General features: G+C 40.2%; 1 protein-coding gene across 1 annotated transcript in view; it reads left to right on the top strand.

The window, feature by feature from the left end:
* LOC140191323 (zinc finger protein 652-like) overlaps positions 1 to 27,940 on the top strand; it is an 80,429-nt gene that overhangs the window by 36,720 nt on the left and 15,769 nt on the right. Inside the window, 1 exon segment of the mRNA XM_072248620.1 lies at positions 4,424 to 4,571. Coding sequence (XP_072104721.1) covers positions 4,424 to 4,571 — 148 coding nt within the window.

Genomic DNA, 27,940 nt, shown 5'->3' with positions numbered 1-27,940 from the left:
TATGTTCCTGTCTATCCATGTAACTTTTCAACCTCTTGCTTATCAAGTATCTACCTGATTCTATTTAAAAATATTCAAAGATCGTTTCCACCTCTCTTTCAGATGGAGAGTACAAAGATACACAAACCTCAGAGAAAAAAATCACTTTACTTCCTATCTTAAATGATTTTTAACAATGATTTATAGTTCTAGTTTCTCCCACAAAACAAACGATCCTCTCTGCATGAAGACATTAAGAGACTTCAGATACTGGAAATCTGGAGCAACACACAAAACACTGGAGAAGTTCAGCAGGTCAGGCTGCATCAATGGAGGGAAATGAAGAGTTGATGTTTTGAGCTGAGACCATTCACAGTAAGATTAAATTGGCCAGATCCTTCCCCACTCATTTTACTTATCAATATCCCTTTAACACTTCTTCATGTACTCCTCGCAGTCTAGTTTTCTATTTATCACCTGTCATCAGCAAATTTAGAAACTGCATTGTGCATGTTTTCATTGAAGTTACCAATAAAAGTCATATGATTGAAGTCCCTCACTGATCACTGTTCCACACCACTCATTACATCTTGCCAACCACTTCTTTACATTTTCCTGGTTAACTGATCTTCTAATCCAGCAATATGTTTATTCCTACACCTTGAATATTTTCTGCAATAATTTTGGATGCAGAAGGTAGATTTTCAGAGAGCATTTTGAGTACAGTACATCCACTGATTCCCCTTTATTGATAGCACATCTTGCTTGAAAAAATTCTAATACAAGATTATTAATCAAATTTTTAATAGTCTTGATTAAAGGAGACATATTGAACAGAACGCTAGGTTCTTCAGCTAGAGAGAATTATAATCACGGAACTACAAAGTCATTTGTTGGAGGTAATGGAACAAAGCCTCCCAACTATTTGCTGTTCTATTAATTTCAGAATTATTAATGCAGAGAAAAAGGTAAATAAATATGTTTGAAATTATTTATTTTGAATATATTATTTTCAAATGATTTTTTCAAACATTTATTCTTCCTGTCATCAGATTTTGAAATTCCATGAATACTAGCTCACTATTCCTCTTTTGTATTATTTATTTATTCATTAATTGTAACATAGTAATTTCTGTCTTCCTCTATTGCTGCCACAAAACAACAAATTTCATCACATGTCAGTGATAATAAATCTGATTCTATTGATCATTTCTTAAGCTGCTATTATTTTTAACTGCAGTTAATATGTATTTCCTGCAGATGGCATATGAATTCATCTAATCAAGTTACTGATTTAAATGTGAAGTCTCACCCAAAGTAATCAGGTTTCAACCAACTTGTGTTCAGCTCTAGTTCCTGCTTTTCCTGGTTGAGTTGCCCATTGGTTAACTGGTGGTTTACTTCTGGATGAGCGAAATTATTTCAAAAATGACTTATGACATTGGAAACAGTAACTGCAGATGCTGGTAAGCTGCAGCAAGACACAAAGGAGTTAGTGGTATTCATTGGATCAGGCACTATCTATGGGGGGAACTAGATGGTTGATATTTTGTGTCAGGACCCATCTTCTGTCCTCGCTCTCCATTTCCCTCCATAAGTGCTGCCTGACCTGCTGAGTTCTTCTAGCTCTTTTGTGTGTTTCTGTATGTGACATTAGAAGTTTTGAACATAGTGAATTTGTTAAGTTGATACGTAGAATTCCACAAAACTGTTATTGCTTGGTTGACAAATGAAACCAGTTGTTGAAGCCACTCAACACCAAATTAGCCTTTCTAAATAAATAAATGACTGAAACCTGTGAAATAGCAGCAAACAGAATGATGATTCATTCTGATCTAATGTATTGTTTTAGCAAATTGTGTATTTTATACTTTTTGTCTATAACTGGAGCTTCTAAGTTCAGAAGCAAGCAGAATCGTATGTGGAAGAGGTTGTACAATATACTTTCAAAACATGGAAACCCTGGAATAGATTATCGATTTTTCTGCTTGTTTGGTTTCACTTCTTGATCATGACTGGATTTCCATTTACCTTAGACTCCCAACTGATCAAAAATAAAGTTCAAATATATTTAATGTAAATGAAGAATCAGGTTTACATGTTAAGTGCTCATCTAAATTGTTTTAAAATGTTGAGAGTACAGACAGAACCACCATCTGGTGAAAAGATTTTTTTTCAGATTTCCTCTTGCTTCTCACCTTAAAGCTAACCCTCTGTTTGTATGCATCTGTTTTGGAGAAAAGTTTAGAATGGGAATATGTCATTCACCACCTTGAGACCATTTTCAATGCAAATAGGGCTGGCCTATATTTAAATCTTGTAATCTAAAAGTGTAGAGAGCAACAGTGAGACATGTTGGTGGTTGCTTACTGTGGAATTTTGAAAGTGCTTCTTTTCTTGAAAGTGCGTGAGCAGTTGTCATTACCTATTGGTAGTCTCCCTCTAGCTGAAAGTATTTTTTTTTTTGAGTACTCAAGTAATCTCATAGAAATATAGAAAACCTACAGCACAATACAGGCCCTTCAGCCCACAAAGTCGTGCCGAATATGTCCCTACCTTACAAATTACTGGGGTTATCCATAGCCCTCTATTTTTCTAAGCTCCATGTACCTATCCAAAAGTCTCTTAAAAGACCCTATGGTATCCGCCTCCACCACCGTTGCTGGCAGCTCATTCCACGCACTCACCGCTCTCTGTGTTTATAAAAAAAAACTTAACCCTGACATCTCCTCTGTACCTACTCCCAAGCACCTTAAACCTGTGCCCCCTTGTGGCAGCCATTTCAGCCCTGGGAAAAAGCCTCTGACTATCCACACAATCAGTGCCTCTCATCATCTTATACACCTCTATCAAGTCACCTCTCATCCTCCGTCGCTCCAAGGAAAAAAGGCCGAGTTCACTCAACCTATTCTCATATGGCATGCTCCTCAATCCAGGCAACATCCTTGTAAATCTCCTCTGCATCCTTTCTATGTTTTCCACATCCTTCCTGTAGTGAGGCGACCAGAGCCGAGCACAGTACTCCAAGTGGGGTCTGACCAGGGTCCTATATAGCTGCAACATTACCTCTAGGCTCCTAAATGCAATTCCACGATTGATAAAGGCCAATACACTGTATGCCTTCTTAACCACTGAGTCAACCTGCGCAGCTGCTTTGAGCGTCCTATGGACTCGGACCCCAAGATCCTTCTGATCCTCCACACTGCCAAGAGTCTTACCATTAATACTATATTCTGCCATTATATTTGACCTACCAAAATGAACCACCTCACACTTACCTGGGTTAAACTCCCTCTGCCACTTCTCAGCCCAGTTTTGCATCCTATCAATGTCCCGCTGCAACCTCTGACAGCCCTCCACACTATCCACAACACCCCCAACCTTTGTGTCATCAGCAAACTTACTAACCCATCCCTCCACTTCCTCATCCAGGTCATTTATAAAAATCACAAAGAGTAAGGGTCCCAGAACAGATCCCTGAGGTACACCACTGGTCACCGACTTCCATGTAGAATATGACCCATCTACAACCACTCTTTGCCTTCTGTGGACAAGCCAGTTCTGGATCCACAAAGCAATGTCCCGTTGGATCCCATGCCTCCTTACTTTCTCAATAAGCCTTGCATGTGGTACCTTATTAAATGCCTTGCTGAAATCTACATACACTACATCGACTGCTCTTCCTTCATCAATGTGTTTAGTCACATCCTCAAAAAATTCATTTAGGCTCGTAAGGCACGACCTGCCCTTGACAAAGCCATGCTGACTATTCCTAATCATATTATACCTCCCCAAATATTCACAATTCCTGCCTTTCAGGGTCTCCTCCATCAACTTACCAACCACTGAAGTAAGACTCATTGGTCTATAATTTCCTGGACTATCTCTACTCCCTTTCGTGAATAAAGGAACAACATCCGCAACCCTCCAATCCTCTGGAACCTCTCCTGTCCCCATTGATGATGCAAAGATCATCACCAGAGGCTCAGCAATCTCCTCCCTCGCCTCCCACATCCGGTACATCTCATCCGGTCTCAGCGACTTATCCAACTTGATGCTTTCCAAAAGCTCCAGCACATTCTCTTTCTTAATACCTACATGCTCAAGCTTTTCAGTTCGCTGCAAGTCATCACTGCAATCACCAAGATCCTTTTCCATTGTGAATACTGAAGTAAAGTATTCATTAAGTACCTCTGCTGTTTCCTCCGGTTCCATACACACTTTCCCACTGTCTCATTTGTTAGGTCCTATTTGTTCACGTCTCATTAGTCAAATGGGTGAAGTGCCAGAGGGCTTCAGTGCTTCTGGTCTTTTAACTGTAGGATGAGTTGCTGAATTTGATGAAGGGGGGAGGGAGTTGCCATTTAATATTCCATAGTATATTTCACCTAGTTAAACACACAACATTATATAGAATATTTAAAATGTTCCTATTTTTCCTTAGTGTGTTTCCTGTGGAAAATGTTTCAAGAAACTGTGGTCTCTGCATGAACATATCAAAGTTGTCCATGGCTTTGCTGAAAAGAAATTCTCCTGTGAGATTTGTGAGAAGAAGTTCTACACAATGGCTCATGTTCGAAAACACATGGTTGGTAAGTTGAAAATATAAGTACACTGCCTTTTAATTGCCTTCCTTGTTACTGGGTTAGTGTGCCCAGAATTTCCTTTAACATTTATGGAAGTGTCTTACAGCAAAGATTAAACAACTTAAGGAGGAGCACAGCAAGATACATGAAGTTGTTAATGCATTCTACATATTGAAACCATTTTTCTAAAAATATGCTCTTGCTATTCCTTTCCACTACCATCTTCAGAAGTTATTACATCTTATAAGGAAAGTGGTATTTCTTTACGATTAAATTCTCGGGCTTCCAGCAAGTATCGATTATAACCAAGATCCTTTTTTATCCTTCGTAAAATTATTATAATTAGTTTGTGTACAGAATGGTGATAAGTTCAAAATTTAGTCTTTTAGGTTTATTTTCTTCACAGCAGTTACCATGCATCTCTTCTTTAAGTTTATTGGCCTGAACTGACAGCTGTACTTATGGTGTGATTTGACCAGAGCACTGGGAAAATCAGACATGACCATTTTAACCTTGTGATTCAATATTTTTCCTTTATTGCTACCTTTAAATTATTGGAACACATGATAGTTAAGACTTCACTCTCTTTCAATATCATTCATAGCTATTGAGTACATGTTTTTTTTCAATTGAGAAAAATCTGAAGAGCGAGTGCAATCGGCAAATCTGTCTTTAACATCTGGCTGCATCTTTGGGGTTTCCTATACATGTATAAAATTTTGAAAGTTGCATGGGGAATGTAGACAACTGTAAGGAACTTTATACTGAGAAACTTTATAGTGGACAGTGAAGAAAATTATCTAAGGTTACATCAGGATCTAAATTGACAGTATATGATCCAAAATTTGTGGTTCGTGATGAGCTGAGCAAACTCACAGCTGACCTGTTCAGAAGGATGATAATTAACTCATGCTATCACATCCTAACCACTACCACTTGCACAGTGAAAACTTGCTGAGGGAAGCAAACTCCATCTATCATAGTGAGATTCTGTATGGTGGTGGGTGGACGAGGAGGAGAGGGTTGGTGAAGCCTTCAACTTAAGTTTCTTCTCCCAACCTTCTTTGCTTAGCTTGCCAAAAAACCAATGTTTTGAAAGTATTAATCATTAAAATGTTTCAGAATCGGGTTTAATATGTCGTGAAATTTGTTAACTTAGCAGCAGTACAATGCAATATATGATATAGAAAAAAAAGTAAATCAATTGCAGTAAGTGTGTGTGTGTGTGTGTGTGTGTGCGCTTGTGTGTGTGTACCCACACCCAGGGCTTGTCCTGCGTGATGGGGGTCCCTAATAATGGACACTGTCTTTCTGAGGCACCTCTCCTTGAAGATGTCTTGGATACTACGGAGGCTAGTACCCAAGATGGAGCTGACTAATTTAGCATCTTTCAGTAGCGTCTTTTGATCATATCCAGTAGACCCCCCCCCCCCCCAAAAACTAGACAGTAATGCAGCCAGTCAGAATGCTCTCCACGGTACACCTATGGAAGTTTTCGAGTGTTTTGGGTGACAAACCAAACTTCCTCAAACTCTGAATGAAATATAGCGTACCTTCCCTAATTTATATTCAGTGGATATTTTGGAAAAAAATTTAGATTTAAATCCTTTTCAGAAAGGTGTAATAGCAATTATTTATAATATAATTATGAAAATACGTCCAGACGTATCTAATAAAGTTAAGATTGATTGGGAAAGGGAACTTAAGATTACTTTACCGATTGAAAACTGGGGAAAAAAATTCTTCAATTAGTTAACTCATCCTCTGTATGTGCTAAACATGCATTGATACAGTTTAAAGTAGTGCATAGGGCTCATATGTCTAAGGATAAATTAGCTCATTAATACTCTCATATAAATCCTCTATGCGATAGATGTCACTCTGAGATAGCTTTAACTCATATATTTTGGTCATGTCCTTTTTTGAAAAAATACTAGAAAGTTATTTTTGATATTATTCAACTGTTTTGAATATTGATTTACAACCTCACCATATTACCGCAATTTTTGGGTTACCAGTGATAGAACCAAGTCATTTAACCTCTTCAGCTCGTCGGATGATTGCATTTCTTACATTAATGGCTGGAAGATCCATTTTGCTGAATTGGAAAGAGATCAATTCTCCCACCACATATCATTGGTTCTCTCAAACTATGTTGTGTTTATTCTACTAAATTTGAAAATACTTGGAGGCCATTTATTCAGCATTTCCATATGATGTAATTTGATCTTTTCCAAACCTATTTTATTTCTTTTTAATATATGTCAAGAGGAGCGGAGTCAACGACACTAATGGTTCTTTTTTTTGACGTTACGTAACAGCCCATGTCTTTTTCTGCTTTAGTTAGTTGGTTAGCATTGTTTAGATTAGTTTTTCTTTTGGGGTATATACTTTTTTCCCTTTTTCATGTTTTTTTTTCTGTATATTATATTTGTATCCTGTACGATTGGGAGGTTTAATACCCATGTGTCAACTGGGTTTATATTTAAATATGTTAATTACAACAATGTAATCCCAATAACTTTGTATCAATACTATGTTATGTTTATCATTATGAAACTAATAAGAAGATTGAAAAAGAAATATAGCCGCTGTCTTACCTTCTTTATAACTGCATAGATATGTTGGGACCAGGTTAGGTCCCCAGAAATCTTGACACCCAGGAACATGAAATCACTCACTCTCTCCACTCCTGATCCCTCTGAGGATTGGTTCGTGTTTCCTCATCTTGCCCTTCCTGAAGTTCACAGTCATCTTTTTCGTGAGTGCAAGGTTGTTGCTGTGACACCACTCAACTAGCTGGTATATCTCACTCCTGTAGATCCTCTCGTCACCATTTGAGATCCTGCCAGCAATGGTTGTATCATCAGCAAATTTATAGATGGTGTTTGAGCTATACCTAACCACACAGTCATGGGTATAGAGGGAGTAGAGTAGAGGGCTAAGCACACATCCCTGAGGTGGCCAGTGTTGATCGTCAGCAAGGAGGAGATATTATTACCAATCTGCATAGATTGTAGTCTTCTAGTTAGGAAGTTGAGGATACAGTTGCAGAGGGAGGTACAGAGGCCTAGGTTCTGTAGCTTATCGATCAGGACTGTAGGAATGATGGCATTAAACACTGAATTATAGTCATTGAACAGCATCCTGATATGGGTGTTTGTATTGTCCAGGTGATCTAAGGCCATGTGAAGAGCCATTGAGGTTGTGTCTGCCGTAGACCTATTGTGGCAATAGGCAAATTGCAGTGGGTTCAGGTCCTTGCTGAGGCAGGAGTTGATTCTAGCCATGACCAACCTTTCAAAGCATCTCATCACTGTTGATCAAGTCATTAAGGCAGCTCACACTACTCCTCTTGGGCACTGGTATAATGTTGCCCTTTTGAAGCAAGTGAGAACTTCTGACCATAGCAGTGAGAGGTTGAAAATGTCCTTGAATATCTCCGCCAGTTGCTTGGAACAAGTTTTCATAGTCTTACCAGGTACTCAATCGGGGCCTGCCGCCTTTCGAGTGGTCACCCTCTTGAAAGACCGCCTGACATCAACCTCCGAGACAGAGATCAAAGGGTCACCAGGTGCAGAAGGGAACTTCACAACTGTAGTTATATTCTCCCTTTAAAAGCAGGCATTGAAGTCGTTGAGCTTGTCTGGTAGTGAAGCAGCACTGCCATTCAGGGCTTCACTTTGTAAGAACTAATGTCCTGCAAACCCTGCTGGAGTTGATGTGCATCTGATGTTGCCTCTAATCTCACATTGAATTGTTTCTTCGCTCTTGAAATAGCCCTCCGCAAGTCATATCTGGTTTTCTTGTACAGATCTGGGTAACTAGACTTGAATGCCACAGATCTAGCCCTCAGCAGGTGACAAACCTCTTGGTTTATCCACAGCGTTTGGTTTGGGAATGTACAGCAAATTTTCATTGGCACACACTCATCCACAAAGGTTTTAATAAAGTCAGTAACTACTGTGGCATCCTCATCCAGATTCGAAGATGAATACCTGAACATAGTCCAGTGCACTAATTCAAAGCAGTCCTATAAGCGCTCCTGTGCTTCCTTTGTCCATACCTTCTGGATCCTCACTACTGGTGGTGTAGTTTTTAGTCTCTGCCTATACTCAGAGTAGAAATACAACCAGGAGATCAGACTTCCCGAAGTGAGGGTGTGGAATAGCACGTTAGACATTCTTGATGGTCCAGGGTGTTGTTTCCTCTGGTTTACAAGTAATTTGTTGATGATAATTATTTAGTGACTTTTTCAACATGACCTGGTTAAAATCCCCCAAAATAATGGTGAAGGCGTCAGAGTATGCTGTTTCTTGCATGTTGATCACATCGCTGAGATCACCTAGAGCCTGATTGACATTGGCTTGAGGTGGAATGTACACTGCTATCAGAATGATCGCTTATATCTCTCACAGTAGGTAAAATGGACGGCACTTAATTGTGAGACATTCCAGGTCTGGTGAGCAGAATTGGAACATCACTGATACATTTGTACACCAAGAGGAATTGATCATGAGGCATACTCCACCACCTCTGCTTTTGAGAGATTTGATAGTCCTGTCCAATGGTGTATAGTGAACCCATCAATCTGAATCTCTGCGTCTGCTACAGAAGGGGGTTAACGAGGATTCTGTGAAGCAGAGGAAGCACACTGTACTAACGTCCCTCTGATACAGCGTCCTAGCTCTGAGATTGTCAATTTAATTTACTAAATACTATACACTTGCTAGCAATATAGTCAGTAGTGGGAGTTGAAAACACTTGTTTTTAAAACACACTTGTAACCCATACTGGCAGCCACGTTTCCTTTGAGTAGTCCAACAGAAGTATGGCTACGTTTGGCATTGTTTCCATCGGTTTTAAGCAGTGATAGATTGTTCAATTGCACTAAAGTATATTTATTAACTGTACAGACCTTGGATGCAGTTGTGATTCTCAGCTGCAGCAGATGGAAACAAGAATATTTAATCGTATCCATCAAGCTGTGCCACAACAAGATCACCCTGAAGGTGCCCTGAAAGTAAAAATGTTTAAAACCAATTTAGATAAATTGATTAATTAATGCTTAGATTCACCCTGTGTAACTGTTTATCACTATTTAAAGTAATTCAGATGCAGTCACTATCGGTATATTAGGTTATTAAAATGGGTTCCCACTGTGTTGCAACTTCATGTGATGGATATCTGCCAGAGGAAGCTGTGGAGGCAGGTACAATTACAACATCTTAAATACATTTAGATATGTACATGGAATGCAAAGATTTAGAGGGATATTGGCCAAATACAAATGAGAGTAGCTCAATTAGGCAACTGGGTTGGCATGGATGAGTTGGGCCATAGGACCTATTTCCTTCTGAATGACTAACTTCCTGACATTGAAAAATCTGCTTTCATTGATTGGTGTGATTTACTTGCAGATACAATGGCAACATTTGAAAAGCTCTTAGACAAGCATATAATATCCAAGGAATGGAGAGCTATGGACCATTTGCAGGCAGAAGGGATCAATGTAATTAGACATTGTTAGCTTAATTAATTCAGCACATCGTGGGATGAAAGGCCTGTTCCTTTGCTGTACTGCTCTATGTTCTAATATGCTCAAATATATACTTCACTCAGCTAATCTAATTTATGAATTGCTTTATCTGGTTTTACTTTAGCCTTGACAGTTGGTTTCAATGGTAATTTAATCACTGTGCTTTGCCACTGATTATTTGTGCAAATTGAACAAGAGCAGTATCCCTACACTAAGAATCGAATATTCTGCTAGCTACTTTCTGGATTTCCAATCTCTCAATTTTTTTCTATGTTTTGAACCTTTTTTTTTTATCTATTCCAAGAATTAGTGAATTCCCAATGCTTTGATCTTAATCATAGAAAAGTTCTTAAGGATTTTGTCAAAAGCATTTTGGAAGATTAAATACATCACGGTGAAAAGCTTTACACAATGTTGCTTCCTCAGACGCGCATGGTCTATTTGTAATTTTGTGGATGTACTAAGTGAGGGCTAAAAGTTTGTAAATAACATTTTCAAGAGCAAAAGTAGAATTGTCTGCCAAGCAGGTATTTGCCACAAGAACATCCATATATGACTCTATTACTAAAAGGTATTTCAATTTCCATTTGCATTTTTAGTAATGTGCAGATCTCTCAAAGTACATTACACATAATGAAGTACTGTTTGAAGTGTAGACATTGTAATAGAGAAAAAGTAGCAGCTAGTTTTACATATCAAGATTACACCCCATTAATATAACACCAATGTTAGGGACAGGTACTATCATTTAAGTAAAGAAATATCATATATAGTCAATTTTAATTTCAAAGCATATGCATAGAAGGAATATATCATATAACCCTGCTTTTGTTATAACATCTTATCTGATGTGCATAACCAGATTAGCAATGCAAAGAAGATAATTTGAATCATTTAGTTATAGTCATACCACAGATCATGTTTTTTTGTTTGCAGTCTTTTTATCTTGTAGAAATATAAACCAGGTAGCAATGGGGATAAAGAAATTGATAGGTTATTGCAGGGTCAGAAAATAATTTGTGGCACTATTTAGCTACAATATGATGACCGTAGACCAAACCTATTATATTATTGGAGAGAGATCACAAGACTGTTGCAAGAAACTAAGGTTGTTATAGCTTTCCACATGTTGACTGGACTTCTATACTGTAAAAGGACCAGGTGGGATAGAGTTTGTGAAATGTGGTCAGGAAAGTTTCCTTAATCAGTACAGAGAAGTCTGAATGAGAGAATGGATCTGCTATTAGGGAATGAAACAGAGCAAGTGATAGAAGTTTGTGTAGGGGAACACTTTGGATCTAGTGATCATAATGCTTTTAGTTTCAAAGTAAATATAGAAGAAGGTAGGTTAGGTCTGTGGGTTGAGATTTTTAAATTGGAAAAAGGCCAGTTTTGATGGTATCAGACATGATCTGGCAAGTGTGGGTTGGGACAGGCTGTTTTTTTGGTAAGGGTGTACTTGGTAAGTGGGAGGCCTTCAAAAGTGAAATTTTGAGAGTACAAAACTTGTATTTATGGAACCTTGGTTTTCAAGAGATATTGAGGCCCTGGTTAAGAGAAAAAAGGAGGTGCATGCAGGTATAGGCAGGCAGGAACAAATGAGGGTATGTGTGGAGTATAAGAAATGCAAGAGAACACTTAAGAAAGAAATCAGGAAGGCTAAAAGAAGGAAGGAGGTTACCCTAGCAGACAAGGAGAAGGAGAATCCTAAGGGATTCTATAGAGCAAAAGGATTGGTCCTCTGGAAGATCAGAATGGTAATCTGTGGAGCTAAAAGAGAAGGGGGAGATCTTTAAGGTATTTTTTGCATTTGTATTTTCTCAGGAGGCAGACAGAGTCTATGGAAGTAAGACAAAGCAGCAGCAAGATCATGGACCCTGTACATACTACAGAGGAGGAGATGTCTGCTGCCTTGAAGCAAATTAGTGTGGATAAATCCCTAGGGCCTGACCAGGTGTTCCCTTGGTCCCTGTGGGAGGCAAGTGCAAAAATTGCAGGGGCCCTAGCAGATATATTTAAATCATCCTTAGCAACAGGTGAAATAACAAAGGATTGTAGGATAGCTAATGTTGTTACACTGTTTAAGAAAAGCTCTATAAATAAACCATGAAATTACAGGCTGGTGAGCCTGACATCGGTAGTGGGGAAAGTTACTGGGAAGTACTTTGAGGGGCCGTATATATGAATATTTGGATAGACTTGGATTGATTAGGGATAGTCAGCATGGCTTTGTGCATGGTAGGTCATGTCTAACCAATCTTAGAGATTTTTGAGGAAGTTACTGGGAAAGCTGATGAAGGCAAGGCAGTAGATGTTGTCTACGTGGACCTTAGCAAGGCAATAGACAAGGTCCCGCATGGAAGGTTGGTCAAAAAGATTCAGTCATTTGGCATTCAATTGGATTAGACATTAGCTTCGTGTGGTAGTAGATGGTTGCCTCTCCGACTGGTGGCCTGTGACTAGTGGAGTGCCATCGGAATTGGTGCTAGGTCTGTTGTTGTTTGTCGTCTAAAACAACAATCCAATAAATGTGTGGATGATAACAAGATCAGGGGTGTAGTAGATCGTGAGGAAAACTCTCAGAGCTTGCAGCGGGATCTGGACCAGCTGGAAAAATGGGCTGAAAGAATGAAGATGGAATTTAATGCAGATAAGTGTGAGGTGTTGTACTTTGGTAGGACCAACCCAAGTAGGTCTTGCAGAGTGAATAGTAGGGCACTGAGGAGTGGCAGTAGAATAAAGGGATTTGAAAATACAGGTGCATAATTCATTGAAAGTAGTAGCACAGGTAGATAGCTCATAAAGAAAGCTTTTGGCACATTGGCCTTCATAAATCAAACTATTGAGTACAGGAGATGGGATGTCATGTTAATGCTGGTGAGGCCTAATTTGGAGTATTGTGTGAACTTTTGGTCACCTACCTACAGTAAAGATGTAAATAAGATTGAAAAAGTACAGAAAAAAATTACAAGGATGGTGCCAGGACTGGATGATCTGAATTATAAGGAAAGATTCAATAAGTTAGGACTTAATTTCTTGGAGCAAAGTAGATTGAGGTATACAACATTAAGAGGGGTATAGATAGAGTAAATGCAAGCAGGCTTTTTCCACTGAAGTTGCATGAGACTACAACAAGAGATCATGGGTTAAGAGTAAAAAGTTTAAGGGGAAGTTTCTTCTGCAGTTGAACGGGGCATGACTGCGCAAGCGCGTGTAAGTCGGACCGTGAGGCAGCGGGAGTATTTAAAAGAGAGCAGTTTAACGGAGCGGGCGACGGAGTAGAGGGAGACAGAGTAAGAGCGCTTTGGCTCCTGAGGCTTCGGCGAGCAGAGGCTGAGGAAGAGCTTCACTCCAAGTGAGGTAAGGCCGGGTAAGTTCCTTTAATAAATCTAATTACCTCAAGAGTAGGTAATGGAGGCAGCAGTTAGGGCAGATGAGTGCGCCATTTGCAGAATGTGGGAAGTCAGGGCGAGCACAATCGTCCCTGATGACTACACCTGCAAAAGGTGCATCCAGCTGTAGCTCCTGACAAACCGAGTTAGGGAGCTGGAGCTGGATGAACTTTGGATCATTAGGGAGGCCGAGGCAGAAATAGAGAGGAGTTACAGGGAGATAGTCACCCCTAAGAGTCAGGAGACAGGTAGCTGGGTGACTGTCAGGAGAGGGAAGGGGAATAGACAGAATGAGCAGAGCACCCCTGTGACTGTTCTCACCAATAATAAGTACATTGTTTTGGATACTGTTGATGGGGGCAACCTACCAGGGACAAGTTGCAGTGGTTGTGTATCTGGCACTGAGATGGGACCCTCAACTCAGGAGGGAAAAGAGGAGAGCAGTAGTGATAGGGGATTCGATAGTTAGGGGGACAGATAAGAGGTTTTGTGGAAGAGATCGAGAATCCCGGATGGTCTGTTGCCTCCCTGGTGCCAAGGTCCGTGATATCGCGGATCGAGTTCTCGGTATTCTCAAGGGGGAGGGTGAGCAGCCAGATGCCGTGGTCCATGTAGGGACCAATGACGTGGGTAGGAAGAGTGAGGAGGTCCTGAAAGGTGAGTTTAGGGAGCGAGGCACCAAGTTAAAGGACAGGACCTCCAGGATAGCAGTCTCAGGATTGCTACCAGTGCCACGTGCAGGCAGATTTAGAAATAGTAAGATAGCGCAGATCAACACGTGGCTGAAGACGTGGTGTAGGAGGGAGGGCTTCAGATTTATAGATAATTGGGCAGTTTTCCAGGGAAGGTGGGACCTGTTCCGGCGGGACGGACTACATCTGAACTGGAGGGGGACAAATATTCTTGCAGGTAGGTTTGCTAGAGAGGCTCCAGTGGATTTAAACTAGATACGAGGTGGGGAGGGGAACCAGAGTGTAGGAACAGATGTAGGGAAGAAGGAAGAAAAAGTAAATAGTAAAGTTGTTTTGCACCGTTAGTGATAAACAGAGAGTAAGAGATGGAAAATTTCTTAAATGCATTTATTTTAATGCTCGGAGCATTATAAGAAAGATGAATGAGCTTAAAGCATGGATTGATACCTGGAAGTATGATGTGGTAGCTATTAGTGAAACATGGTTACAGGAGGGGTGTGATTGATTCCTGGATTTAATTGCTTCAGGTGTGATAGAATCGGAGGGACAAGAGGGGGAGGTGTTGCATTGCTTGTCAGAGAAAATATTACTGCGGTGCTCCGTCAGGATAGATTAGAGGGCTCGTTTAGGGAGGCTATTTGGGTGGAATTGAGGAATGGGAAAGGTCTTATGGGGGTGTATTATAGACCACCAAATGGGGAGCGAGAATTGGAGGAGCAAATTTGTAAGGAGATAGCAGATATTTGTAGTAAGCACAAGGTTATGATTGTGGAAGATTTTAATTTTCCTTGCATGGACTGGGAAGCCCATACTGTAAAAGGGCTGGAGGGTTTGGAGTTTGTAAAATGTGTGCAGGATAGTTTTTTGCAGCAATACATAGAGGTACCACCTAGAGAAGGGGCAGTTTTGGATCTCCTGTTAGGGAATGAGATGGGTCAGGTGACGGAGGTTTGTGTTGGGGAGCACTTCGGGTCCAGTGATCACAAAGCACTTAGTTTCAATATAATTATGGAGAAGGATAGGTCTGGACCCAGGGTTGAGATTTTTGATTAGAGAAAGGCTAACTTTGCGGAGATGCGAAAGAATTTAGAAGGAGTGGATTGGGACAATTTGTTTTATGGGAAGAATGGTAATAGAGAAATGGAGGTCACTTAAAGGTGAAGTTTTGAGAGTACGGAATCTTTATGTTCCTGTTAGGTTGAAAGGAAAGGTTAAAAGTTTGAGAGAGCCATGGTTTTCAAGGGATATTGGAAACTTGGTTTGGAAAAAGAGAGATATCTTATATATATAGGCAGCATGGAGTAAATGAGGTGCTCGAGGAATATAAAGAAGGTAAAATGAATCTTAAGAAAGAAATTGGAAAAGCTAAAAGAAGATAGGAGGTTGCTTTGGCAAGTAAGGTGAAAATAAATCCCAAGGGTTTCTACCATTATATTAATAGCAAAAGGATAGTGAGGGATAAAATTGGTCCCTTAGAGAATCAGAGTGGACAGCTATGTGTGGAGCCAAAAAAGATTGGGGAGATTCTGAACAATTTCTTTTCTTCGGTATTCACTAAGGAGAAGGATAATGAATTGTGTAAGATAAGGGAAACAGGTAGGGAAGTTATGGAAACTATGATGATGAAAGAAGAGGAAGTACTGGAGCTTTTAAGGAATATAAAGGTGAATAACTCTCTGGGTCCTGACAGGACATTCCCTAGGACCTTGAGGGCAGTTAGTGTGGAAATAGCAGGGGCTCTGACAGAAATATTTCAAATGTCATTAGAAACAGGGATGGTGCCGGAGGACTGGCGTATTGCTCATGTGGTTCCATTGTTTAAAAAGGGTTCTAAGAGTAAACCTAGCAATTATCAGCCTGTGAGTTTGACGTCAGTGGTGGGTAAATTGATGGAAAATATTCTTAGAGATGGTATATATAATTATCTGGATAGACGGAGTCTGATTAGGAAGAGTCAACATGGATTTGTGCGTGGAAGGTCATGTTTGACAAATCTTATTGAATTTTTTGAAGGGGTTACAAGGAAAGTTGACGAGGGTAAAGCGGTGGATGTTGTCTATATGGACTTCAGTAAGGCCTTTGACAAGGTCCCACATGGAAGGTTGGTTAGGAAGATTCAATCGTTAGGTATTAATATTGAAGTAGTAAAATGGATTCAGCAGTGGCTGGATGGGAGATGCCAGAGAGAGGTGGTGGATAACTGTTTGTCAGATTGGAGGCTGGTGACCAGTGGTGTGCCTCAGGGATCTGTACTGGGTCCAATGTTGTTTGTCATATACATTAATGATCTGGATGATGGGGTGGTAAGTTGAATGAGTAAGTATGCAGATGTTGTTGGAATGTTGGTTATGCACTTTGGCAGAAAAAATAAACGGGCAGACTATTATTTAAATAGGGAAAGAATTCGAAGTTCTGAGATGCAACGGGACTTGGGAGTCCTCGTACAGGATACCCTTAAAGTTAACCTCCAGATTGAGTCGGTAGTGAAGAAGGCAAATGCAATGTTGACATTCATTTCCAGTGGAATAGAGTATAGGAGCAGGGATGTGATGTTGAGGCTCTATAAGGCGCTGGTGAGACCTCACTTGGAGTACTATGGGCAGTTTTGGTCTCCTTATTTAAGAAAGGATGTGCTGACATTGGAGAGGGTACAGAGAAGATTCACTAGAATTATTCCAGGAATGAGAGGGTTAACATATGAGAAACGTTTGTCCGCTCTTGGACTGTATTCCTTGGAGTTTAGAAGAATGAGGGGAGACCTCATTTCGAATGTTAAAAGGCATGGACAGAGTGGATGTGGCAAAGTTGTTTCCCATGATGGGGGAGTCTAGCACGAGAGGGCATGACTTAAGGATTGGAGGGCACCCATTCAGAACAGAAATGTGAAGAAATTTTTTTAGTCAGAGGGTAGTGAATCTATGGAATTTGTTGCCACGGGCAGCAGTGGAGGCCAAGTCATTGGGTGTATTTAAGGCAGAGATTGATAGGTATCTGAGTAGCCAGGGCATCAAAGATTACGGTGAGAAGGCGGGGAGTGGGACTAAATAGGAGAATGGATCAGCTCATGGTAAAATGGCGGAGCAGACTCGATGGGCCGAATGGCCTACTTCTGCTCCTTTGTCTTATGGTCTTATGATACTAAGATAGGTAGAGTTGTGGATAATGAAGTAGGTTTTCAAAGCTTGCAGAGAGATTTAGGCCAGTTGGAAGATTGGGCTGAAAGATGGCAGATGGAGTTTAATGCTGATAAATGTGAGGTGCTATGCTACATTTTGGTAGGACTAATCAAAATAGGACATACATGATAAATGGTAAGGCATTGAAGAATGCAGTAGAACAGAGGGATCTAGGAACAATGGTGCATAGTTCCCTGAAGGTGGAATCTCATGTGGATAGGGTGGTGAAGAAAGCTATTGGTATACTGGCCTTTATAAATCAGAGCATTGAGTATAGGAGTTGGGATTTAATGTTGAAATTGTACAAGGCATTGGTAAGGCCAAATTTGGAGTATTGTGTACAGTTTTGGTCACCAAATTATAGGAAAGATGTCAACAAAATAGAGAGAGTACAGAGAAGATTTACTAAAATGTTACCTGGGTTTCATCACCTAAGTTACAGAGAAAGGTTGAACAAGTTGGGTCTTTATTCTTTGGAACGTAGAATGTTGAGGGGGGACTTGACAGAGGTGTTTAAAATTAAGAAGGGGATAGATAGAGTTAATGTGGATAGGCTTTTTCCATTGAGAGTGGGGAAATTCAAACAAGAGGACATGAGTTGAGAGTTAAAGGGCAAAAGTTTAGGGGTAACATGAGGGGGAACTTCTTTACTCAGAGAGTGGTAGCTGTGTGGAACGAGCTTCCAGCAGAAGTGGTTGAGGCAGGTTCGATGTTGCCGTTTAAAGTTAAATTGGATAGATATATGGACAGGAAAGGAATGGAGGGTTATGGGCTGAGTGCAGGTCTGTGGGACTAGGTGAGAGGAAGAGTTCGGCACAGACTAGATGGGCCGAGATGGCCTGTTTCCGTGCTGTAATTGTTATATGGTTATAATATGAGGAGAAACTTCACTCAGAGGGTCATGAGAATGTGGAACGAGCTGCCAGTGCATGTAGTTCATACAAGCTCGATTTCAGTGCTTAAGGGAAGTTCGAATGGGTACGTACATGGATGGTAGGGGTATGGAGGGCTATGGTCTGGGTGCAGATTGATGGGAGTAGGCAATTTAAGTGTTTCAGCATGGACTAGATGGGCTGAAGGGCCTGTTTCTGTGCTGTACTTTTCTATGACACTATTTGCCTTTCAATAAAGTGCCTATTTTGATTGCTGACCACTTGTCAAAAATAATGTTTTTCAGTATTTATTTTTAAGGTAGAGTATCCTATAAATATTGCACCTCATCCAAAAATGTACAATGTGGTACTCAATTTATAACCCAACATCCGTCAGAAATCATGGTATAAGGGGAAATGGAGCTTGGTACAGCACCAATAAAGGAGGTGTCCAAAGGGTATTGTTTTTATTTACTGCATTCAAAACTTAAGACCATACATTTTTTAAAAAATATTATCTCATGCCTAATCAAAATGCATTAAGTTCTAGCTGCTGGATTGAGGTATTGCCATGCATCTAGCCGTTTCTTTTCTCAGCCATAGTATGATTATGAAGACACGTAGTCCTCTTTTATTGTCATTTAGTAATACATGCATTAAGAAATGATACATTCTTTCCTCCGGTGTGATATCACAAAACACAGGACAAACCAAGACTGAAAAAACTGACAAAACCACATAATTATAACATATAGTTACAAACAGTGTAACAATACCATAACTTGATGAAGAAGTCCGTGAGCACAGTAAAGTTCAAAGTTTCTCAAGTGTCCTACATCTCACGCAGACGGGAGAAGGAAGAAAAACTCTCCCTGCCATGCCAATCACAATCCAACTGAGTCATCCGAAAACTTCGAGCTCTGATCAGCTCTCCGACACCGAGTACTGAGCGCCATCTCTGTCCGAATGATTCGACCTCCTTCTCGGTTGTCAAAAGCAGGCAAGGCCAGGGATTTTGAGGCCTACCCTCCGAAAGATTCACAACCACACAGTAATGACAGCAGCGAACAGGCGTTTCAGAAATTTCTCCAAATTTCTCTGTGCTTTCACGTCCATCCTCCATCAAATCAGAATTGTCCACGGCCCCTATTTAACAGATACAATATCATTTTCACCGGAGAGCTGCGCACGCGCGGCACACTGCCATCTTCTCCTCCCGCCTAGTGTACTTTTTAAAAAAAAATAACCACCTGTAGCCAAAAGTGCCCTTTAAACATTCCGTCATTTCCATTTCCCCAATATTTTCAGATTGATTCTTGCTTATTTTCACCCTTCCTCCATTGTACCTAATTTCTCATGCTTTTTACCTTGGGTGTAATCCCATTTATTCTTACTGAAATATTTTGGAGCTGTGGGTAATCATAAGGGGTTACAACACATTTCCTTTAAGAGAATATAACCAAGTCTTATAAAATACTGGAAACCCTCAGATCAAATGCAGGAACAGTCTCTGCTGCTCCTCACTGCTGTACTAATCAGCCTGTTAATATTCTTCAGGCTTGTTGAATTAGAACTACTCAAGCCATTATTAATAGAAACATTGAAACATAGAAAACCTACAGCACAATACAAGCCCTTCGGCCCACAAAGCTGTGCCAAACAAGAAGCCTTTTGGATTGAATTGCTGAATTTCTTTAGCCAGAGTGTGGTGAATCTGTGCAATTCATCGCCACAGGCAGGCCAAGTCTTTGCGTATATTTAAGGCAGAGATTGATAGATTCTTGATTGGTCAGGGTGTGAATGGATATGAGGAGAAGGCAGGAGACTGGGTCTGAGAGGAAAAATGGATCAGCCATGATGAAATGGCGGAGCAGACTCAATGGACCAAATGGCCTAATTCTGCTCCTATATCTTATGGTCTTATGGTCTTTTCACAATAAAGAATGAGTTTTGCACAGATGTATCCCAATTTCAAACCATCTGCATTGGAAATTCTTAACCTCAGTAAATATGGGACATCTGTGTACATGTTTTAAATTCAATATCAGGGTATCCCGTTGGCATTGCAGGGTGACATGCTTGGCTGAGGGATGCTGAAGAAGGGTCTTTGCCCGAAACATTGACTGTTTGTTCATTGCATAGATGCTGCCTGACTTGCTGAGTTCCTCTAGCATTTTATGTACAAACCCCCTTTCCAGAAAAGTTGGGATATTTTCCAAAATGCAATAAAAACAAAAATCTGTGATATGTTAATTCACGTGAACCTTTATTTAACTGACAAAAGTACAAAGAAAAGATTTTCAATAGTTTTACTGACCAACTTAATTGTATTTTGTAAACATACGCAAATTTAGAATTTGATGGCTGCAACACACTCAACAAAAGTTGGGACAGAGGCATGTTTACCATTGTGTTACATCACCTTTCCTTTTAATAACACTTTTTAATCGTTTTGGAACTGAGGATACTAATTGTAGTAGATTTGCAGTTGGAAATTTTGTCCATTCTTGCTTGATATAAGACTTCAGCTGCTCAACAGTCCGTGGTCCCTGTTGTCTGATTCTCCTCTTCATGATGCGCAATAGGAGATGGATCTGGACTGGCAGCAGGCCAGTCAAGCACATGCACTCTGTGTCTACAAAGCCACGCTGTTGTAGCCCGTGCAGAATGTGGTCTGGAATTGTCCTGCTGAAATAAGCATGGACATCCCGGGAAGAGACGTCGCCTTGATGGCAACATATGTCTCTCTAAAATCCTAATATATGCCTCAGAGTCAATGGTACCTTCACATACATGCAACTCACCCATGCCATGGGCACTGATGCACCCCCATACCATCATAGATGCTGGCTTTTGCACCTTTCGCTGATAACAATCTGGATGGTCGTTTTCATCTTGGCACGGAGGACTCGACACCCGTTTTTTTCTGAAAACTAGCTGAAATGTGGACTCATCTGACCACAGCACATGGTTCCACAGTCTTTCGGTCCATCTGAGATGAGCTCGGGCCCAGAGAACTCGCTGGCGTTTCTGCATAGAGTTGATGTATGGCTTCCTCCTTGCGTAATACAGTTTCAAGTTGCATTTCTGGATGCAGCGACGGACTGTATTGAGTGACAGTGGTTTTCCGAAGTACTCCCGAGCCCAGGTGGCTATAATTGTCACAGTAACATGACAGTTTCTTAGGAAGTGCCGCCTGAGGGCTTGAAGATCACGCGCATTCAACAGTGGTTTCTGACCTTGCCCTTTACGCACTGAGATGTCTCTGAATACTCTGAATCTTTTCACAGTATTATGTACTGTAGATGTTGAAAGACCTAAATTCTCTGCAATCTTGCATTGAGAAATGTTCCTTTTGAACTGACTAACAACTCTCTCACGAATTTTGGCACAAAGGGGTGAGCCACAACCCATCCTTGCTTGCAAAGACTGAGCCTTTGATGGACGCTACTTTTATACCCAATCATGATACCTCACCTGCTACCAATTAGCCTGCTTAATGTGGAGGCTTACAAACCGGTGTTACTTGAATATTCTGTGCACTTTTCAATTTTATTTGAACTCTGTCCCAACTTTTGTTGAGTGTGTTGCAGCCATCAAATTCTAAATTTGTGTATATTTACAAAATACAGTTAAGTTGGTCAGTAAAACTATTGAAAACCTTTTCTTTGTACTTTTGTCAGTTAAATAAAGGTTCGCGTGAATTAACATATCACAGATTTTTGTTTTTATTGCATTTTGGAAAATATCCCAACTTTTCTGGAAATGGGGTTTGTATGTTGCTTTGCATTTCCAGCATCTGCAGAATTTCTTGTGTTTAGCATCTCCATTGGAGTCTCCTTACAGCTGTCGAGTGGGTTTTAGGAAATAGTATTCTGGCATGTTTCTGCAAATAGGATGAATGGCAACCTCTAATCACTTCGACCAACTTGCCTGACAGAAGAACACTAAAAGCTTAACTGAATCAATAAGAATGTAAAAAATGATTCAGCCTGACCCATTCTGTCACGTGACCAGCAACAATGAATATAGAATTGAATTGAGTCAGGTTTTATAAAACAATCAAGCATTTATTAAACTGTGCTCAATATAAAAAAAGTAAACAAATGAAAATCTTAACCGGAAGTAAACTGCTATGCAGTCATTTAACAAACAGCCACTCAGTACTAGTTCTTAAAGCAGTAAATTCAGACACAGTTCTTAGAATGGTAAGTTCGAAAGTCCAAGAGATTTATACAGTCAATTCGGAGAGACTTTCCTGAAGTAAAGAATTCCTCGAAGACATGACATCACACCAATTCCAGCCGGATCCTGCCTTGTCCGCAGGATTCACGATGATGGAAATAAAATGGTTTAAACGCACTGACCTTTCCCTCCAGATACTAGATCCTGCACAGCCTTTTCTGCCACTTTTAGCAGAGGCTATCTCATGCAGATCACTCTTTCTTGAACGAATTCAATAATGGTCGATCCTTTCAACCGTCGAACTACTCCTTCAGGTTCCTGTCCTCACTCTCCAATACTACTGAAAAGATATATCAACAAACCTGGCAGAAATTGGTTAAACTGCCGGTCCAGCACTTTTGTACCTTACAATAGAACGTAAAACTCCGTTTTAAATGGAAACTGCGTCATAAGGAAAATATGCAGTGGAGCGGAGTATCTGACTGACGATCTAACTGAAAAACTAACTGCGTTACTGGGGGTCCACACTTATATACCTGGTGAGAACAGGTCATCACATGACCTCACATCGGCGGGAAAATTACATTATGTGACCTCCGCAAGACCATTACATCATCCTCATAAGACAGTCACAAGATATCCATGAGGTATGTAACAATTCCCATAGCCACTTTTTACAACTCAGAATCAGAATTGGGTTTATTATCACCGGCATATGTTGTGAAATTTGGATTGGTATGGAACTCTATTGAATTAGTGTCATAGGGTGCACTATTTTCCATCTGCCACTTCTTTGCCCATTCTCCCACTCTGTCTAAGTCCTTCTGTAGCTTTTCTATTTCCTCAAAACTACCTTCCCCTCCACCTATATTCATATAGTCTGCAAACTTGGCCACAAAGCCTTTCATTCCATCATCCAAATCATTGACCTATGACATGAAAAGCCTTAACACCACAAAGTGCCAAACTCTAGAAGGACTGAACTGACAGCCAAAATCTGTGACATCATCCTTAAAATAATGAAATTATGCTATTTTGAGATGGAGTGATGACATTAATGTAATCCCTACCTGCATCTCTTCAAGTGGAAAGGCTAATGTAACCCAATTTTTTTTAAAAGATGTAGGAGAAAGTAATTCTGTCCTTCAAGCCTGCTTTGCCATTCAATAAGATCATTACTCATCCAACTTGTCTTGAGTTCACTTTCTATTCTCTCCATTACTATTGATTCCCTTATTGTTTGAAATCTATCATATCTTTGAATATGTTCAAGAATTTATCATTCACAGCTTTCTGCACGAAAAATAAATTACAAAGGCTCAACCCTCTGGTGGGGGGGGGGAAACCATCTTCATCTTTATCTTATGAATTCTGGGATTAAGCCCTCTAGTCATCGACTCTCCCATGAGAGGACTCCCTTAGACTCCTTGAGAGTATTCTCTTAGCATTTGCTGTAAGAATCTTGCATGTTTTAATAAGATTACATCTCATCCTCCTCAACTCCAATAAGTATAGACCCAATCTGTTCAAACTTCATCAGACAATTCTTGGGATCATTCCTAAAGCCCTGAGCGAAAAGCTGTAGAACCTGGGCCTCGGTACCTCCCTCTGCAACTGGATCCTCCACTTTCTAATCGGCAGTCCACAATTTGTGGGAATTAGAAATAACATCTCCACCTCATTGACGATCACTGGCGTTCCACAGGGATGTGTGCTTAGTCCAGTGCTCTACTCTGCCTGCACTCATGACTGTGTAGCTAGGCATAGCTCAAACCACATCTATAAATTTGCTGATGATTGTAGGCAGAATTTCAGATGGTGACGAAAGGACTTACAGGAGCAAGATCTACCAGTTAGTTGAGTGATGTTGCGGCAAAAACCTTGCACTCAACATCAGCAAGAACAAAGATCTGATTGTGGACTTCAGGAAGATGAGGGAACACAAACAATCCTCAAAGAGGTATCAGAAGTCGAGAGAGTGAGCAATTTCAGTTCCTGGGTGTCAGTATCTCTGAGGACCCAATCTGGATGCAACATATTGATGCAGCTATAAAGAAGGCAAGACAGTGGCTATATTTCATTAGGAGTTTGAAGAGATTTGGTTTGTCAACTAAAACACTTGAAAACTTCCACAAATGTACCTAGGAGAGCATTCTGACTGGCTGCATTACTGTCTGATATGGGGGAGAGGAAGGGTTACTGCACAAGATCGAAATAAGTTGCAGAAACTTGTAAAAGTAGTCAGCTCTATCATGGGTACCAGCCTCCATAATATCCAAGACATCTTCAAGGAGCGGTGCCTTAGAAAAGTGGCGTCCATCACCCAAGACATGCCCTCTTCATACTGCTACCATCGGGAGGGAGGTACAGAAACCTGAATGCACACACTCAGTGGTTCAAGAATAGCTTCTTACCTCTGTCAACCAATTTCTAAATGAACATTGAACCTATGAACTCTACCTCACTACTTTTTTATTTCTGTTATATTTTACTACTTATTTTCACTTAACTACTGATCATTCCTAGTGAGACTTCCCCAAACTGCCTCTAATTCAGATTGGCCATTCCAATAAATGTTGCTTAGAAATAAAATCAACTAAGTTTTCTCTTATTCTCCAGAAACAATGAATTTTTAACATTGGAAACTACGTTTGTACTTCCAAAATTTTTGACCGATTAGGGAGCAGTAGTTTTTGATGATCCTGAATGATCTCTGGTGGTACATTTCTATCTATTCTGCATTACTCAGCTGAGCATGTCATCCTGCAACCCCAACTGATAATGAATTTAAAATGTGTACAGAAGTGTCCCATACTTAAGTTAAGAATCTGCAAATTAGGTATATTTCCTTTTCTACTATTTTCACAGGGCATAATTCACCTGCTTTATTTTCATTGAGGCAATATAAATGCAAGCATAAATGTTGGGGATAACAGTGGATGGACACAATATAATTCTCTACATCATTTAACTAAGATTAATGTTTGTAATATCTACTTCAGGATTAAATAGTCTAGTAGTATGCTTGGGCTGTCAAATGCTGCATTCTAAATTTTGGTTATACATAGAACATAGAATAGTACAGCACAGTACAGGCCCTTCGGCCCACAATGTTGTGCCGACCCTCAAACCCTGCCTCCCATATACCTCCCCACCTTATATTCCTCCATATACCTGTCTAGTAGTCTCTTAAACTTCACTAGTGTATCTGCCTCCACCACTGACTCAGGCAGTGCATTCCACACACCAACCCCTCTCTGAGTAAAAAACCTTCCTCTAATATCCCCCTTGAACTTCCCACCCCTTACCTTAAAGCCATGAATCTATGCAATAAATCTGTGGCACCATTGGCAATACAAAAGAAATTGTTGCATTTTTATGCTGCTATTTTGAATATTTTGGTCATAACACCTATTTAGACAATTAACGTGAAATTATAATACAAATGTTTCAATGCAAGTAATCAAGAAATGCAGGTGAGCTGAGAGCACATATTAGGCCCATGTGGAAGTATGGTGGCTTATAAAGGAATGTCCATTTGATATTTCTAATTGTAAGTTTTTCAGAGAAGAGGCATAGACTGGAACAAAAATATGGCAGCAATATTGTTTAAATAAACAATTATAGTTTTGAAGAGCTATTATGTGCCCAGAAAATAACAAAAGAAGTAATTTGAGTTGAACTAAGGATACAGTAAGGGCATAACATTGCTGAAAATATACAATAGCCTCCAAATGAATGAAGGGAGATGTATCTCTGGGCAAATTTACTGGGAGTAATGTAAAAGTAGTTGACCACCAATGAATAACTTCAACTATCTCATCATTAATCAGGAGGAGGGAGGAGAAGATGGCGGCGCGACGCAGTGCGCGCAGCCGTTCCGAATGATATTGATTATATGTAACTAGGGGCCGTGCACAATCCGGATTTGATGGAGACAGCCGTGAGAAGCGCGGAGGAACACCTGGAGTAACTTCTGAAATGCCTGCTTTGCTGCCATTGCTACTGCACGATTGTGAATCTCCGGAGACGAAGGCCCCAAATCCTCGGTTTTGCCTATTGCCTGTTGCAGGGGCCGGAGTCGGAATGCTCGGCAGAGATGGTGCTTGGTGTCAGAGAGGTGGTCGGAGGCTCGGAGTTTTTGGATGAGCTGGGAGTCTGACTGTGGTCGGATGCTTCCAGTATGCTGCATCGGCAAGTTGGCGCTGGAGGTTTACCGTCTGCGTGAGATGATGGGACTTTCGGAGAGACTTTAAGATTATTACCATGCCATGGTCTGTTCTTATCAAATTATGGTATTGCTTTGCACTGTTGTAACTATATCTTATGTGGTTTTTGTTCGTTTTCAAGTCGGTTTGTCATGTGTTTCCAAGATATCATTCAAGAAAAACATTGTATCATTTCTTAATGCATGCATTACTAAATGACAATAAAAGGGGACTGCGTGTCCTCATAATCTAATCTAAATCTATTAACCAAGACATAAGGCAAGTAGAAATGCATTTGGAAATAGTTCTGATGAACACATAGCAAACTTAACAAGAAAGTATCAATTTCAGATATAATTGTAGGGAATGACAAGGGATTAATGAAGGATCACTTTGCCTTTTGTAAGTGTAATCCAGTTACATTTAGCGTAATTTTAATAAAGAGCAAGATGAGAACAAAAGAAAGATGAAGGCCTATTGGAGATCAAGGAGGCTTGATGTTTAATGTTTTGTGTGTGCAGAAGTAGAAGGTGCAGACATGGTTCCCAGTAATTACTTGTCCTTTACCAAACAGGACAAATAATACTGTCATACTTAATGAGGAAGAGAGAACAGGTAAGATTGAGTATGATGAACATGGAGAGAGGGAATTTAAGCTTAGCTCACATGTACATCAAAATATCAAAACATAAAGTGAAATATGTTGTTTGCATCAACACCACCTAAAGATGTACTGGGGCAGTCAGTCCCACCCTTCCGGTGCCAACATATCATGCCCACACTTACTAACCTTAGCTCATACGTCTTTGAAATATTAAGTGGCTTAGCATCTAATCCTGTCTGGTATCACGTACGATGTTGGAAATTCTGGAAGGCTGCTAACAGATACCATTTCAATGAAGTGTTGGGGAGACTGTATTGGAGAGGGAGTTTAATCAAAGATAGCGAGCTGGATTTGTTAAAGAATTCAGAGATAATAAGGAGGATTGTGAAGGTACTGCATTTGATGAAGTCCTGCATGGCAGAGATTAGAAAACAAAGTCAATGAGAATCATGGGAAAAGACCAAGTCTGGGTTATTAACTGGAAGCAAGATAATTGTTAATATTTTTGATTCGTAGAAGTGGTGCTGTATTGGAGTATCACAAGGCTTTTTGCTTTTTCTGAATCTTGCTTCCTATACTTAAGTCTAAACCATGAAGAAGTTTGTAGATGATACAAGAATTGCCCAAGTGGGCAATAATAAGAACAGAATATATAAACTGAAGAAAAACATCAGTGAATCAAATGCCAGGCGAATAGAAATGTGAGA

The sequence above is a fragment of the Mobula birostris genome, chromosome X, assembly GCF_030028105.1.
Source record: "Mobula birostris isolate sMobBir1 chromosome X, sMobBir1.hap1, whole genome shotgun sequence".
Taxonomy (NCBI): Eukaryota; Metazoa; Chordata; class Chondrichthyes; order Myliobatiformes; family Myliobatidae; genus Mobula; species Mobula birostris.
This window is presented reverse-complemented; position numbering and strand designations above follow the sequence as displayed.